Genomic DNA, 13729 nt, shown 5'->3' on the forward strand with positions numbered 1-13729 from the left:
GCAACTGTCCTGTCCATTAAAGGCCAAAATGCCCAAAAATAATCTTAAAAAAAACTTCAAAACACTCTATTTGTCCACGACCAGGTAACCACTTGAGCAGCAAACCAGAATACACTCATGTAAGCATAGGCTGTGTTGTTTCTGCTAGTTTTAGTCTTCTTTATATGTTAATGAGGTGGACAGTACTAGAAATTAAACAATACAATACTGTTGTATTACATTTCATTTCATTGTACAAATGATTTTATTCTTCTGGTAACTTAAATATAATGCCACACAGACCATTCTTTATACTTATCTGTACCGCATACCAAGTGATGAAAAAATTCTTTTCATGTTTGGTTCTGTCTGCAGGTGACTTTGTTATCCTGCTGAATGCTGGTATGAGCGTCCCTCAAGCCATTTTCTTCAACCTGCTGTCTGCAGTGTCGTGTTACGTCGGCCTCGTGTTTGGAATCCTGCTCGGGAGCAACTTTGCCCCCAACGCAATCTTTGCCATCGCAGGAGGAATGTTTCTGTACATTGCACTGGCCGACATGGTGAGTCAGATTACATCACCTGGGGATGCTCTACATTGCTCCATGAAAAGCCCAAAACATCGTGATAGTCCATCTCTTTACACTTTCTTACATCCCTACCCTCTTTGTTGAACAAAGCCTTTAATTCCTACTAAAGATGTAAATCTTTAAAGCTGCTATAATGAATACATTTTTATATTAACAATGGATCAAATGACAACACGCGTGTATATGTGTTACTTCTAGTGACAAACCCACAAGAGATTATTCCCCAACACTGCAGTTCCCCTTAACTCTACAGTGTTCAGAGTGTTTTAGCATCTCTCAGCTCAGTGTTTAGCAGAAATATTGGGATTACATTCATTTGATGGCCAGAAACTCCAAATGCGTATGTTGCTCTGTTCCTGTTAGATGTGTAAATAGGCAACTGTTTGCTAACATACTCAAATCAACTTTCAAGGGTAAGGTTAGTTTACAGCTTGTTGTGCTGCCCCCAAGTGGCCAAAAATCAATAAATGCTGGTTTAAGATTGATCAAAAATACATCCTTTTGTTGTTAAAAAAGGGTCAGAAATGTTATGAACTGTTACATTTCTCAAACATGAGTACATTTAAACAGAAAAAGACAAATTTAACACAGGGACCCTGTTATCAAAAGTTACATATTTCTATTCAAGATTTCTTTATTGTCATACCACAGTACACTGTAAATGCTTATATGGGTGTGCAGAGCATGTAGAGTGATAAATACAAATATATATGACGTCAAAAAAGAAAAATATAAATATCTAGATACTAGATACATACAGTTGGGAGAGAGTATAAAGTATAAATATCCGTATTTAAAGTAAAATAGTACGATAGAGAATAAGGTGCCTTCTATAAACCGCAAGCAAGCAAAGAGTGGTTTTCTTTACCTTACAAAATTGGTTAAAGGTGCTCTAAGTGATGTCACGCGTGTTTTAGGCTACAACTTTTGTTTTCACATACAGCAAACATCTCCTCACTATCTGCTAGCTGCCTGTCCCCTAAACACACTGTAAAAAACATCTACTGTCTGATAGCTGATGCTCCACTGAACAACTGTAAAAACATCTCCTCACTATCTGCTAGGTGCCTGTCCCCAGAAACACATGTAAAAACAATCCTCACATCTGCTAGCTGCCTGTCCCTGAACACACTGTAAAAAACATCTCACTGTCTGCTAGCTGCCTGGCCCCTGAACACACTGTAAAAAACATCTCCTACTATCTGCTAGCTGCCGTCCCTAGAACACACTGTAAAACATCTCCTCACTATCTGCTAGCGCCTGTCCCAGAACACACTGTAAAAACATCCTCACTATCTGCTAGCTGCCTGTCCCCAGAACACACTGTAAAAACATCCCTCACTATCTGCTAGCTGCCTGTCCCCAGAACATACTGTAAAAAACATCTCACTGTCTGCTAGCTGCCTGCTTCAGAGCACACTGTAAAAAAACATCTCACGTCTGCTAGCTGCCTGTCCCTGAACACACTGTAAAAAACATTCACTGTCTGTAGCTGCCTGTCCCAGAACCACGTAAAAAACATCTCCTCACTATCTGCTAGCGCCTGTCCCCTGAACACACTGTAAAAAACATCTCCTCACTATCTGCTAGCTGCCTGTCCCTGAACACACTGTAAAAAACATCTCTCACTATCTGCTAGCTGCCTGTCCCTAGAACACACTGTAAAAAACATCTCCTCACTATCTGCTAGCTGCTGTCCCTAGAACACAGTGTAAAAAACATCTCCTCACTATGCTAGCTGCCTGTCCCCAGAACATACTGTAAAAACATCTCACTGTCTGAGCTGCCTGTTCAGAGCACACTGTAAAAAACATCTCACTGCTGCTTGCTGCCTGTCCCTGAACACACTGTAAAAAACATCTCACTGTCTGCTAGCTGCCTGTCTCCAGAACACTGTAAAAAACATCTCACTGTCTGCTAGCTGCCTGTCTCCAGAACACTGTAAAAACTCTCACTGTCTGCTAGCTGCCTGTCTCCAGAACACTGTAAAAAACATCTCACTATCTGCTAGCTGCCTGTCCCCTGAACACACTGTAAAAAACATCTCACTGTCTGCTAGCTGCCTGTCTCCAGAACACTGTATAAACATCTCACTGTCTGCTAGCTGCCTGTCCCCAGAACACACTGTAAAAAACAGGGTCTCTGTAGACAGCCCAGGGTCTACAAACGGCAACAAAAACAAACTGTGCGGGAATGCTGGAACACACAGTGTTCCAGCATTCCCGCCAATAACCAACAAGAAGGATTGGGGGGGTTAGTAGTAGGTAGCAGAAGCACAGAAGGAAGGGGACGGGATGAGGAGGAGGGAGGGAGAGTCTAAATGCAGAAAGATCCTCACATTTTAGAAACTGGAAACAATAACTTGTAGGCCTGTATACTGTTGGGTAGTTTCATTTATAATAAAACATTGTATTTGTGTTTTGTGTAAAAAAATCTTAATTTGTTAAGCAGCTAAAGCTGTCAGATGAATGTAGTGGAGTAAAAAGTACAATAATTCTGTCTGATATGTAGGGCAGTAGAAGTAGAAAGTACAAGTATCTCAACATTTGGACGTAAGTATGGTACTTGAGTAAATGTACTAAGTTACATTCCACTACTGGTTCATTTGAATAACTTTAAAAGAGGAGGTGAAGTATAGCATCCAGTAATAAAGGAGATAGCAACCGGAAGAATGGAGGAGAAAAATGACTTTGTTCCTAACTTGTTAATGAACTCAAGACCTGCAGATTTATTCAAAGACTGAAAGTGTGCACAGAGGAATGAGCTCTGGGTACACATGATCAAGTCATTGTTGGTTTTGGTCTTATCATGGGATTTGTTGACAGTTAGACAAATAAACCTTTTTGAACACCATTTGGCCAACCTGTCATTTTTAAAGAAATGTCAACATCAGCAGTCTGGCAATGAGAACTTTTTCTTTTCATTTCTCGGAAACAAACGAATAATTGTAGCCACACAAAAAAAATCAGCTGATTTACACTTCTTGTTTATATGTTGTTATTTCCCATTATGTAGAGTGTTGAACAATGAGGCCATTGTATTTTTAATATCTGGTGTATTTCTTCATGTCAGTTTCCAGAGATGGACAGCATATTACGGGAACAGAAGCGGACTTCCACCAAGATCATCTTCTTCCTGATCCAGAACGCAGGGCTGCTCACCGGGTTCACCATCATCCTGCTGATCACCATGTTTGCAGGGGACATCAACCTGGGCTAGAGGGGAGGGAGACCAAAACTGGAGCGAAAAATAGAAGAATAAGCTGCTTTTGTTTCTGCTCAGTCAGCTGGGCAGGAAAGTGTATGTAACGTGAACGTTTTGTACAAACAAAACTAAAATGTCTAAAGGAGAAATAATGCTTTTATATCTTTTGACTATCAAGTTAGTGGGACGTTTAGTCCATAAAAGGGAAAATCTTTACAATCATTTGATGTATGAACTCTAGTCAAATTGTGTTTTGAAGAGACAATAAATTATTTTTTCAGTCTTCATATCGTGTGAATGATCTCACATTTGATATAGTGCATTGGTGCTCTAGTGTAAACTGATATAAGCTATGTTGTTGTGACAGGTTCTAGTTTAACCTTTTAATGGCAGCAAGTTCTTTGTCTGTTTGAATATAGTTTGTATTTTGATATCAGATTTTGTTAAGATTAATAAAAACCACCATCGCTCTAAATGACATGAGCTTCCACATCTGCTCTACATCAGGTCAGACTATATATCCCCCCCCCCTCAGGATTGTATTACTTCTGTCAGTGGCTGTATGATTAGTGCAACAACCAGCATGGGACAACGATGCAAATGAACATATTTCTTTGACCTGTGTTCCTCACTTTACTTTATATTTTCCCTTCACTTGTCTGTAAATGATTTTCTTTTGTCTTTATTTTTCAAACTGAATTTTGTGAATGCAGCCACCTCAAAAACACTTTGTAAATTTCAGAAGTTTAAACAAAAATTGGGTGGATTTAAGATTCTAATGTGATTGTGTTTTTTTCATCTACATGTAAAGGTGAAGACAAATGGTTAAGTGATGCTGTTTTTATGTCATGTATGATCATATCTAAATGGCCAACCATGTATTATATGCCAGTGGTTCCCAACCAGGGTTTAAGAAACCCTATACAATATAAATCTGATGGATTGTAAAATGATGAACAAGATCGAAAAGCAGAAAAACATTATTCTTTTACTCAAAATTATATTTCATTTTTTTTTGTTGCTTACATTTGTTTCCAGTCTAACAAATATTCAATTAAAACATGGTGGCGAGGGGTCGCAAGTAGACAAGGTTGCTGTAGAAATCATGTCAAACCAAGGAAATATTGTCTTAATTCTTCGCCAACAACCAAATATTACATTTAAATATAGTAATTAATACACAGCGATGCAGTAATGTGTGAATAAATACATAATTTAAAGTTATGACATAATAGGATCAGAGTGGGGATGTATAATGTTTGACTTATTTTTCTCTTTTATAACAAACTAAATTATTCAGGCACCATGCCATCAACCTCATTAAAACAGGAAGTGATGCAAGCTGCCTTCAAGTGACACCGTAATTATCTCTATCTTTGGTAGAAATGTGAACAGCCTAGTGGGGAACATTAACGGTCTATGGTGGGGAAACACTTCAGCTTCAGTTGTCATTCCACATGGAATATATTGAGGACGTATGTTTGACAGCGACGGTGGTCTCAACACCCATATGGCAAAATACATAAAGTTTTATATCACGAGAATGAAGGGATGGTTAATTTTCCCATTCTGGTGGTTATCCTTAAATGCAGCAAATCCGATGTTGGGATTGGGGAAGTAGATGGGAGACCAGTGACTGTAAATAAAAGTAGCTGGGAGACATTAAATGAGACAATACTTGACTTCTGGCATCCAGACTCTGCTGACAAAAAGCATTTGATATTACACGTAAGTCATGTTTGTTTATCTCATCTATTCTTACACAGCTAATCCAAATCCGTGGCAATTTTGTGATGCTAGCACTGATGCTAGCTAGCTGTTAGCTAATCGGTGGAATCAAAGACTTTTCTTTAAACGCGACTCAACTAGTTTTTACGCTTTGGATATTAATGTTATTTAATGTTGAATGACTAGCTACGTGACGAAGATGGTCAATGGTCAGTAAAGTTAGCTTTTCTAACATATCCTGGCTTGAAAAATAAAATTAAAAGTGACTCGCGTGGCGTTTGAGGGTCATTGACATGCATTCATAAAGTAGTCTTATAAAGGACGTAAACGCAGTATTAAGTCAGTATTTAAGTAGGTGAAAGAAGTCTATCAAGTTTCACAGCTTTATGAAAGTGCCAGGAACGTTACTTCTTAGCTGTATTTCTCTGAAGTACTCTGTACTTACCAACTCTGATACAAGCTCATAGAGCCAAACGTGATATTTTCAATTTCATAAGTAGTTGAACTAACAACCTAAACATCTAAATAGTGAAATTCATCATAACTCAATGGACAATATGCCATGTTTTTACTTGAAAAGTCACTATAGTTATTTTATAGAGTGCACTAGTTTAGAAATATAGGGGAAACAAAGCAAAAGGAATATATGATTGCAAAGTGATTTTTCTAGTCATTTGTAGTATTGTGTCACCTCTCATATTTTGCCCTCTTTTTGATTTCCAAACCAGGGCTGAGCCATGGCCGGTTTTCAGATCCGGAAGTATCGGGATGACGATGCAGAGGCAGTGAAGGAGACCTTCACCCTTGGGATGAGCGAGCACGTGCCTTCGACCTTCATGCACCTCCTGAAACAGCCGCTGACCCAGATGGTGCTCATGTGCCTGTTCTGTGCTCTCGTGACCAGCTCCAAGTCCTTCCTGCTGCCCATCCTGGCCGTCACTCTGTTCCTAGCCGGGGCCCGGCAGTTTGTCATCTACATGTTCAACAGCTACATCGACACCTCGCTCAGGAAGGACGTCGGCAAGATCAGCGAGGTCTACCTGAAGCAGAAGGACTCTGGTTTTTGGGTGGCTGACGTTGATGGTCGAGTGGTTGGCATGGTGGGGTGCCTTCCTAAACAGGACACGCCTGGCTGCTTGGAGCTGAAACGCATGTCCGTACGCCGCAGTCACCGTGGAATGGGCATCGCTAAGGCGTTGTGTCGGACGGTGGCTGATTTTACTCGTGACAGGGGTTATGCAGCGGTCGTCCTGTACACCTCTGTGGTGCAGACAGACGCTCAGAAGCTGTACGAGCACATGGGCTACGAGAAGACACGAGAGTTTGTTATTCCTGAGCTCGTTGCCAAAATCACAAACTTCACTCTGTTCGAGTACAGGCTCGATTTACAGAGAGATGGGAAAAATGACTGAGTGGTCTGGAAGTGAGACTGTAACATTTCATGGTGAGAGTACTGTTCGTTCCTCCAGTTTATATGCTAATGTTTTCCCAGCATGCATTACAAAACACTCAGGACAGCAGGTCAGATGACAGTATTGACATGAGGAACAACACCTGCTGTAAAAGGGTAGGCATGATTCCTCTTGTTACCATCTCACACACACACACACACACACAGAACAGATTGATCATTTATTATTCTTTTTTTAATAGTTGATAGAAATCGTCAACAATGTCTACTGTCAAGCTGTTAAAGGGTCTGTGTTGAACCTCTTGGAAGTAATTTATTTAATTTTGTAAAGGATTTCCTTTGTGAATGATATTGATATTGAAAGATACTTATAATAAAGTTATAGATCCGAGCATGATCCTGCAATTTTGTAGTATGATGATACTGATACTACTGATCTCATTAGGTGTGTCATTACATGACTGATCTAACTTAATTGCATTATAAAATTCAGTGTTTCTGTTCTTGATTTTTCTTCAGTCAACTCATCTTTTAGTGCCACGGTAATCCCTCCTAAAAAGGATTCTGATAGCAGTGAGGTGTACAGATTTTTCATTTTGAAAAAGAGAGGATCGCTATTAAATTAACGGGAAAGAAAAAGTTGGATAGGTGCATCCCTTGTACTGTTATGCATCAATGAGGTCATTTTACCAAAACCATGTTATGATATTATGTTGCAATAGAAAGTGAGATGCTGAACCTTGAGATAAGTTTTAAGTCTGACTTTAGAATTTCAATAATACTACTACTACTACTACTACTACTAATAGCATACTTCACATTCTTTTCCTATAAGCCAAAAATGTGACCTGAAAGAGGGAGATCATGCACTTTTTTTTTTAACAGTATTTCCCTCTGATATAGTATTCGATATGCATGAGTAATTTCACCTTTTCATCTAAAAATATACCCCTTGGTATGCTCGGGAGCTGTGTTATATCTCTAGAGAAATCTACACAAGTGATCACCTATTGTCAGATTTCTTCATACCTGAATAGGGATGTGTAAGGGGGGGGGGAACTACTTTTCACTCTGAAATGGAGTCCTACAGCTTTACAAATGTCTGTGCTGCTATTAGCCTTAAAAGAGAGTCAAACACCTGTTCAGCCAAACAGGAAGTACAAGTCTCTTCTTTATGAGAGTTAAAGGAAGTTTGTGGCCCCGGGGTGAGGATCCTGCTGGGAACTGAACCTGATAATGATGCCTCGGGTATTACTATGGTTCTGCCCTGTGGTTTGTTTTGCATACAGGATGCTACACCATTTGAGACTGATGCTAGCGAGGTTCTCAGGTGGGTTTTAATCACATCTGATGAATATGTCTGTTTTGAATCAAGTTTGTGATTTAAAGAACATCATGTTTAAGCTTTACTGTCCCTAAGAATATATTTGTCTTATAGCCAGCTGATGAAATGAAACACAGAATACACAGACTTGAAAATAAAAAAATAATAATCATTGTAAAAATCAGTTTAAATGTCTTTAAAACACCAAACTTACATCAAACAAATGTGGATACACAAATGCTCTTGTAGAATTATCTGTTTATTTCCACTGTTGATTTTGTCTTATTATGTCTAATACTTTGAACTAATGTAAAAATGATTTTTTTCGCCCTAAATGTTCTAAATTCTGTCTAATAAAAGCATTATTTCCACGACATTGTCTATCTCTGTTTAAACCTTGTCAGCTGTAATCTACTTAGAAGTGAATTATATACTTCACATCTTTACAGTAAAAATATCAGCGGCCTGCTTTGATTGTGTGAAGCGGGCCGGGTCAGGCAGCAGCTCGGACACCTCAGGACCAATGTGTGCCTTCACTTCTCCGGAGATGGATGTAGCCTCGTCAGGGGCGAGGCTGAGCGGTTAGCCGGATTTGAGGACACAAACAGGTACAGTTTAGCACTCGCATGTCATTTGGTCAATGAGAGATTAATTGAAAGCACATTTACACACATATTTGGAAATACATAAGTGTGTGTTTTAAACCGTTTAACTGTTTTTGTTTGAGCCACCCGAAGCTAACGGCTACTCCTGCTAGCAAATGGTCAGGGAGTGTCCCACTGGCTGCTGACAGCACCAAACGTCAGCCATGAAAGTGACGATTTTAACACCATCCACAGCCTTTAAAATACGACATTTACACATTTAAACGACTAGCTAATAGTGGAGTCGAGATTATTTTAAGTGGATAATGAGCTTTGGCTGGGAATTATTGAGGCATTATGGGTCAGAATATCCAGTCTCTAATTGGCTTTTGTTTCTCATTTTGATTTAAAAAAAAATCTCAAATCCAGATATTTTTTCCCCTAATTTGTCATTTAAACGTGGTCGGGAGAACATGTCATGTCATGTCGGGCTGCAGCCACACCCACGCTGTTCCCAGCGGACATTACACGAAAAATATTAGTATTATTTTTTTTTTGTGCATTAATAGTTGCTCATTATGTAAAAGTAATGACTGAAATAACATTCAGCAGTGGTTTATCGGCTCTGAACTAGATGGCACCAAATGACATGTTTAGCTCCTATATTAACCATTGATGTTTTTAATTTATATTTTGTAAGGATTTTTTATGTTGACCATGCTGTTAAAATTGAGCACTTTCATGCCATTTAGATACACATTGAAGCAATTAAGGGCATAGGTTTTTCTTTCAACATGGGGGGGAGGGGGGGCATAAAATATTAAAGGTCAAACACTTAATTTCCTGCAATTTTGATGCAACAATTGTTGCGGTACTTGTGCTTCTTCTGCAACAATGTATAATGCAAAGGTCTTCATTTATGTAAAGGAAATTATTATTCTCCTGCATTGTTGAAAACCTTCTTGTGCATCTCAACAATAGATCTGTTTGAGAATGGGACCTTGTTAAAGCCAGAAGCTCCAAAGGTTAAATGTACATAAAATAAATCTATCTTTAATTTGAGGTGTTTTCAGTTAACCTGGCTGATTGGACATCTTCCCAGCACTGGTTGGGCGTGGTTACACTGATTGATTGGCATCTTCCTGAGTCCCTTGTTAGCTTTTTTTTTTGTTGCACCTATTAGGGTGGGACAAATGACACCTTTTATCATTGTTATTGGTTGAAAAGATTTGTATACTAATGAAGAGAGGTCTAATCAGCCAGAGTAACTGAAGTCACCTGTGTGGGTGTTTAGAGGCTCCCCAGTGTCACACAACTTGTCATAGTAGGAAAAGCACAGCTGAAATTACTTTAATGATGGCTCAATTCCATCAAGTGTCCCAGAGAGCTATTTCGGTGAGTCAGCATGCACAGTACCAGGGCCTCTCCTAAGTTGAATGCAGCCATCATTAAATGTAAATGTAAATGTGCTGTATTTATATAGCGCTTTTCCAGTCTTAACAACTGCTCAAAGCGCTTTTACATCTACAGGATACATTCACCATTCACACACATTCATACACTGTGGCCGGGGCTGCCGTACAAGGTGCCACCTGCTCATCAGATAAACATTCACACACATTCACACTCCGATGCGCAGCACCGGGGGCAACTCGGGGTTCAGTGTCTTGCCCAAGGACACTTCGACAATGACTGCAGGGGCGGGGATCAAACCACCAACCTTTCGATTGGCAGGCAACCGCTCTACCACTGAGCCACAGCCGCCCCATAAATTAATGGTTTTGAATACACCTGTGGTTATCCTACTATGACATGTCAACATATCTGCCATGAGATAGGTGTAGTAGACACAGTTACTGGTTTCCGTACATGTTTTGAGCCTCCTGAACGTTTATTTTTTTCCATATTTTTTTAAAATATGACCCTCCCCCCCCCTTCCTACCACTGAAATCTACGCCTGTATTGAGGTAAAGTACAGGAATGAACAGGCTCTGCCCTGGTTTTCTATGGATGACCTATTTTTTCCTTGTCTGCGTGTTAGTGTTGAGACCAGGCTGAATATCATTAGCATACATGCATGTGGTTGACAATTAAAGCCAACATACAGTATAATTACCTGAGCTATTTTCATTATCAATGCATCTACTGATTAGGATTTCAACTAATAAACCATTGAACTAAACAAAGGTCCTCCCTGTCCTTGCTGGTTTGTCTAACAGCAATTCAACCCCCAAATATATGTAATTTACAGTAGTAAACTATGAAAAGCAAACCCTCACATTTGAGTGAATGTTTAGTGACTGAAAGTAAATTTCTTGACTTATAAAATAGTTTCAGAATAATATTGGCTAACCAATTTATTGATAAATTACTACATAAGTGTTGCTAGTATCAGATTTATGTGGGTTACGTGTTATACTGTAGCGTATTTTAGAGCTGAAACAATAAATCCATTAGTTGATTAAGAGAAAAAAACAGCAACAGTTTAGATAGTTGGTAGGTAACTTATAGTCTTTTTTATTTTGGCACAAATTCCATAAAACCTCTAGTTTCAGCTACTCAAATGTCAATTTGCTAGGTTTGTAGTGCAATCAACTAGTCGCCTAGACAGAAAAATATTATATTAACAACTATTTTGATAATATAATTGTTTTTCATGCAAAAAATGGCCTTTTAAAAATATGGATTTCCTGCTTTTCTATATTATATATCAAATTCAACTGAATATCTTTGGGTTTTGGACTGACGAAACAAGAAATTTAAAGACATAACCTTGATTTAAAACAAAAACAAAAAACAGCAACATGGATATTTTTCACAATTTTCTGACATTTTATAGACCAAACAATCAGTTAATCAGGAAATAATGTTAATAATCATTAGTTGCCGCCCAATTGTATATGGTATTTTAGGGAAAAATGACACACAGTACATGGTATAATTCAGAGAAAACAGTCGCAACATTACAATTATGAGGCAGCGCAAAGTGGCACTGATTTAAAAACGTCTGCTGTTAGTATGGATTCAGTTCAGTAACTGTAGTATCCTCATGATAAATGAAACTAGTTTTGAGTCAAGCTACTAGAAAGGTATTTATTGAATCAATAGTTTAAACCACTTATCAGGTAAAGGAACAAGTATTTGCTGATTACTACTTACATTAAGTTGATCTGTTTCATATCTTTATCCACAAATTGATTTGGTTTTCTGGTCCTAGTCATAGTAAGTAACACATCTGAGGACAGCACTTTGAGATCTGAAAGCAAACTTTAAAGAAAAAAACCTATAAAAGAAAAAACTCAATAAAAACAGATTAATTTAATCAGAATGAAATGTTATTTTTTGGCCCTAAATTTAACTGGGTTATGTGACCTTAAGAATTCTTTACCTTGGTGATATATATCACCTTGATAGCTGACAGAGCAGTTTGCATTTCAGCCCATGATTCATCTAGCTATTTATGTATCTATCTATGTCACTATGTAACATGCCAAACTTCGAACATATTCCCCCTAAATAGTCTTAATCAATGGCAGCTTGCTCCTCTTTACCGTCAGCAGTGGTGTTTATTCGTTCCTCCTGGACCTGCAGCCCGGCGGAGGTGCGGCGTGGTCGTAACGCTGAAATCCCGGAGTGTCACCTCTGTTCCCTCCAACCTTCCTGCGCGCCGCTCTGTGGAAAGGGTCGCAGCAGCAGACAGCGTCTGGCGGGGCTGGGAACGCCTCTTTCTCTGCTATTGTCCTCATCTTCTGTAAGAAGGGGGTTCTTTGAATTTTGTCTGTCTGCTGCTTATCTCCTTCTTATTTCTTCGGTTCCCCCTCTACCTCCCACGTATCCCCTTCTTTTGGTCTTGCTTTCGTCATTATCATAAAAGGGTGCAAAGAGACTGCAGAGGCTTATCCCTAAACAACCTCAAGTGAACAACTCTTCCTCGTCTGAAATCTTGGAAGAGGCTGAATTTTGTACATTTAAGCTGTTTTCCAGACTTGAAATGCAATCTTAGAGTTTTATGGATGTTTGTACGTATAGACTCCCTCAATCAGTACATCCCTGCTGTATGTGTAGGGATTTTACTGAGACTAAAGGCAGTACTTTCAGTTGTATGTTGCGGTCCGGGTCCATGTTTGGTTACTGAAGCTCTATGAGCGTTGCATTATTCGGTAAAGGAGACACAGCTCCCCCTCCTGAAGGCTGGGTCTCTTTTTGTTCTGATGCTGAAAAGCATACTCTTACAACACCTCTCATCCGCCTCTAAGCTGAAAGCTCTTGCACAGATACCCTGCGGCGATCCCATCCATTGCAAAAAGATGACAACACAGAAATAGAGAGGACAGAGGCAAAAAAGCTCCAGCCATGCAGTTAGCTGATAAAAGCTGAAAAGGAGAACTAATCCTCGCTGTGTGATGGGCCACGGCATCAGGCGGGGCCCTAATGCAATCTGCTGGCTTTTGCTTACAGTGTGCTGCATTACAGTGTATCACCTGGGCCTTTTGTGTTCGGCCACAATGAAGCGGAATCAGATTGAGGGGAACTGGTTAACCCCCCCTGCCCAGCACAGTTGGGAAATGCTTACTGCCTGTGTTTTTGTTTTGCAGTGACAAAGATCCATCCGGGCTCTGTAACAATATTTCTTTGCTGCAGTGATGGTCTTAAAGGTGTTTTGGTTGACTTGAGTGATCAATCATAACTCAATTAGTGAATATTGCATTTTGTACTTTAATGATTTGTATTATCAGGACTCTTTGATTAGCCAGATCTGTCTCGAAGAAGTCCAAAAAAACTCCAAACCTCCAAAAGGACATGCGTTGGGAATAATGACTGTCAAGTTTATTTTGAGAAGCTCCTAAGAGATGTATTTGCAGGCTTTAGGACCCTGCACCTCAGTCTGGGCCTAACCCCCCCCCCCCCCCCC

General features: G+C 39.4%; 3 protein-coding genes and 1 long non-coding RNA gene across 4 annotated transcripts in view; 3 read left to right on the forward strand and 1 right to left on the reverse strand.

Annotated features, from left to right (window-relative positions):
* slc39a8 (solute carrier family 39 member 8) overlaps positions 1–4057 on the forward strand; it is an 11525-nt gene extending 7468 nt beyond the window's left edge. Inside the window, exons 7-8 of the mRNA XM_032511059.1 lie at positions 355–539; positions 3639–4057. Coding sequence (XP_032366950.1) covers positions 355–539; positions 3639–3785 — 332 coding nt within the window. The 3' untranslated portion in view covers positions 3786–4057. The remainder of the gene's footprint in view (positions 1–354; positions 540–3638) is intronic.
* Positions 3532–6277, reverse strand: LOC116686118 (uncharacterized). Its single transcript, XR_004331151.1, has 2 exons — positions 6190–6277; positions 3532–3803 (listed from the first exon to the last, which is right to left on the reverse strand). It is a non-coding gene; the product is annotated as an uncharacterized LOC116686118 (long non-coding RNA).
* LOC116686114 (N-acetyltransferase 8) lies at positions 5196–8393 on the forward strand. Its single transcript, XM_032511065.1, has 2 exons — positions 5196–5498; positions 6227–8393. Exon 2 carries the CDS (start codon positions 6236–6238, stop codon positions 6908–6910), a length of 675 nt encoding a protein of 224 aa, XP_032366956.1. The 5' UTR covers positions 5196–5498; positions 6227–6235; the 3' UTR covers positions 6911–8393.
* Positions 8394–8682: 289 nt separating this feature from the next.
* Positions 8683–13729, forward strand: part of dctn1b (dynactin 1b) — a 58019-nt gene continuing 52972 nt past the window's right edge. Inside the window, exon 1 of the mRNA XM_032511049.1 lies at positions 8683–8841. The gene's annotated coding sequence lies outside the window, so the exon portion shown is untranslated. The remainder of the gene's footprint in view (positions 8842–13729) is intronic.

The sequence above is a fragment of the Etheostoma spectabile genome, unplaced genomic scaffold, assembly GCF_008692095.1.
Source record: "Etheostoma spectabile isolate EspeVRDwgs_2016 unplaced genomic scaffold, UIUC_Espe_1.0 scaffold314, whole genome shotgun sequence".
Classification (NCBI taxonomy): domain Eukaryota; kingdom Metazoa; phylum Chordata; class Actinopteri; order Perciformes; family Percidae; genus Etheostoma; species Etheostoma spectabile.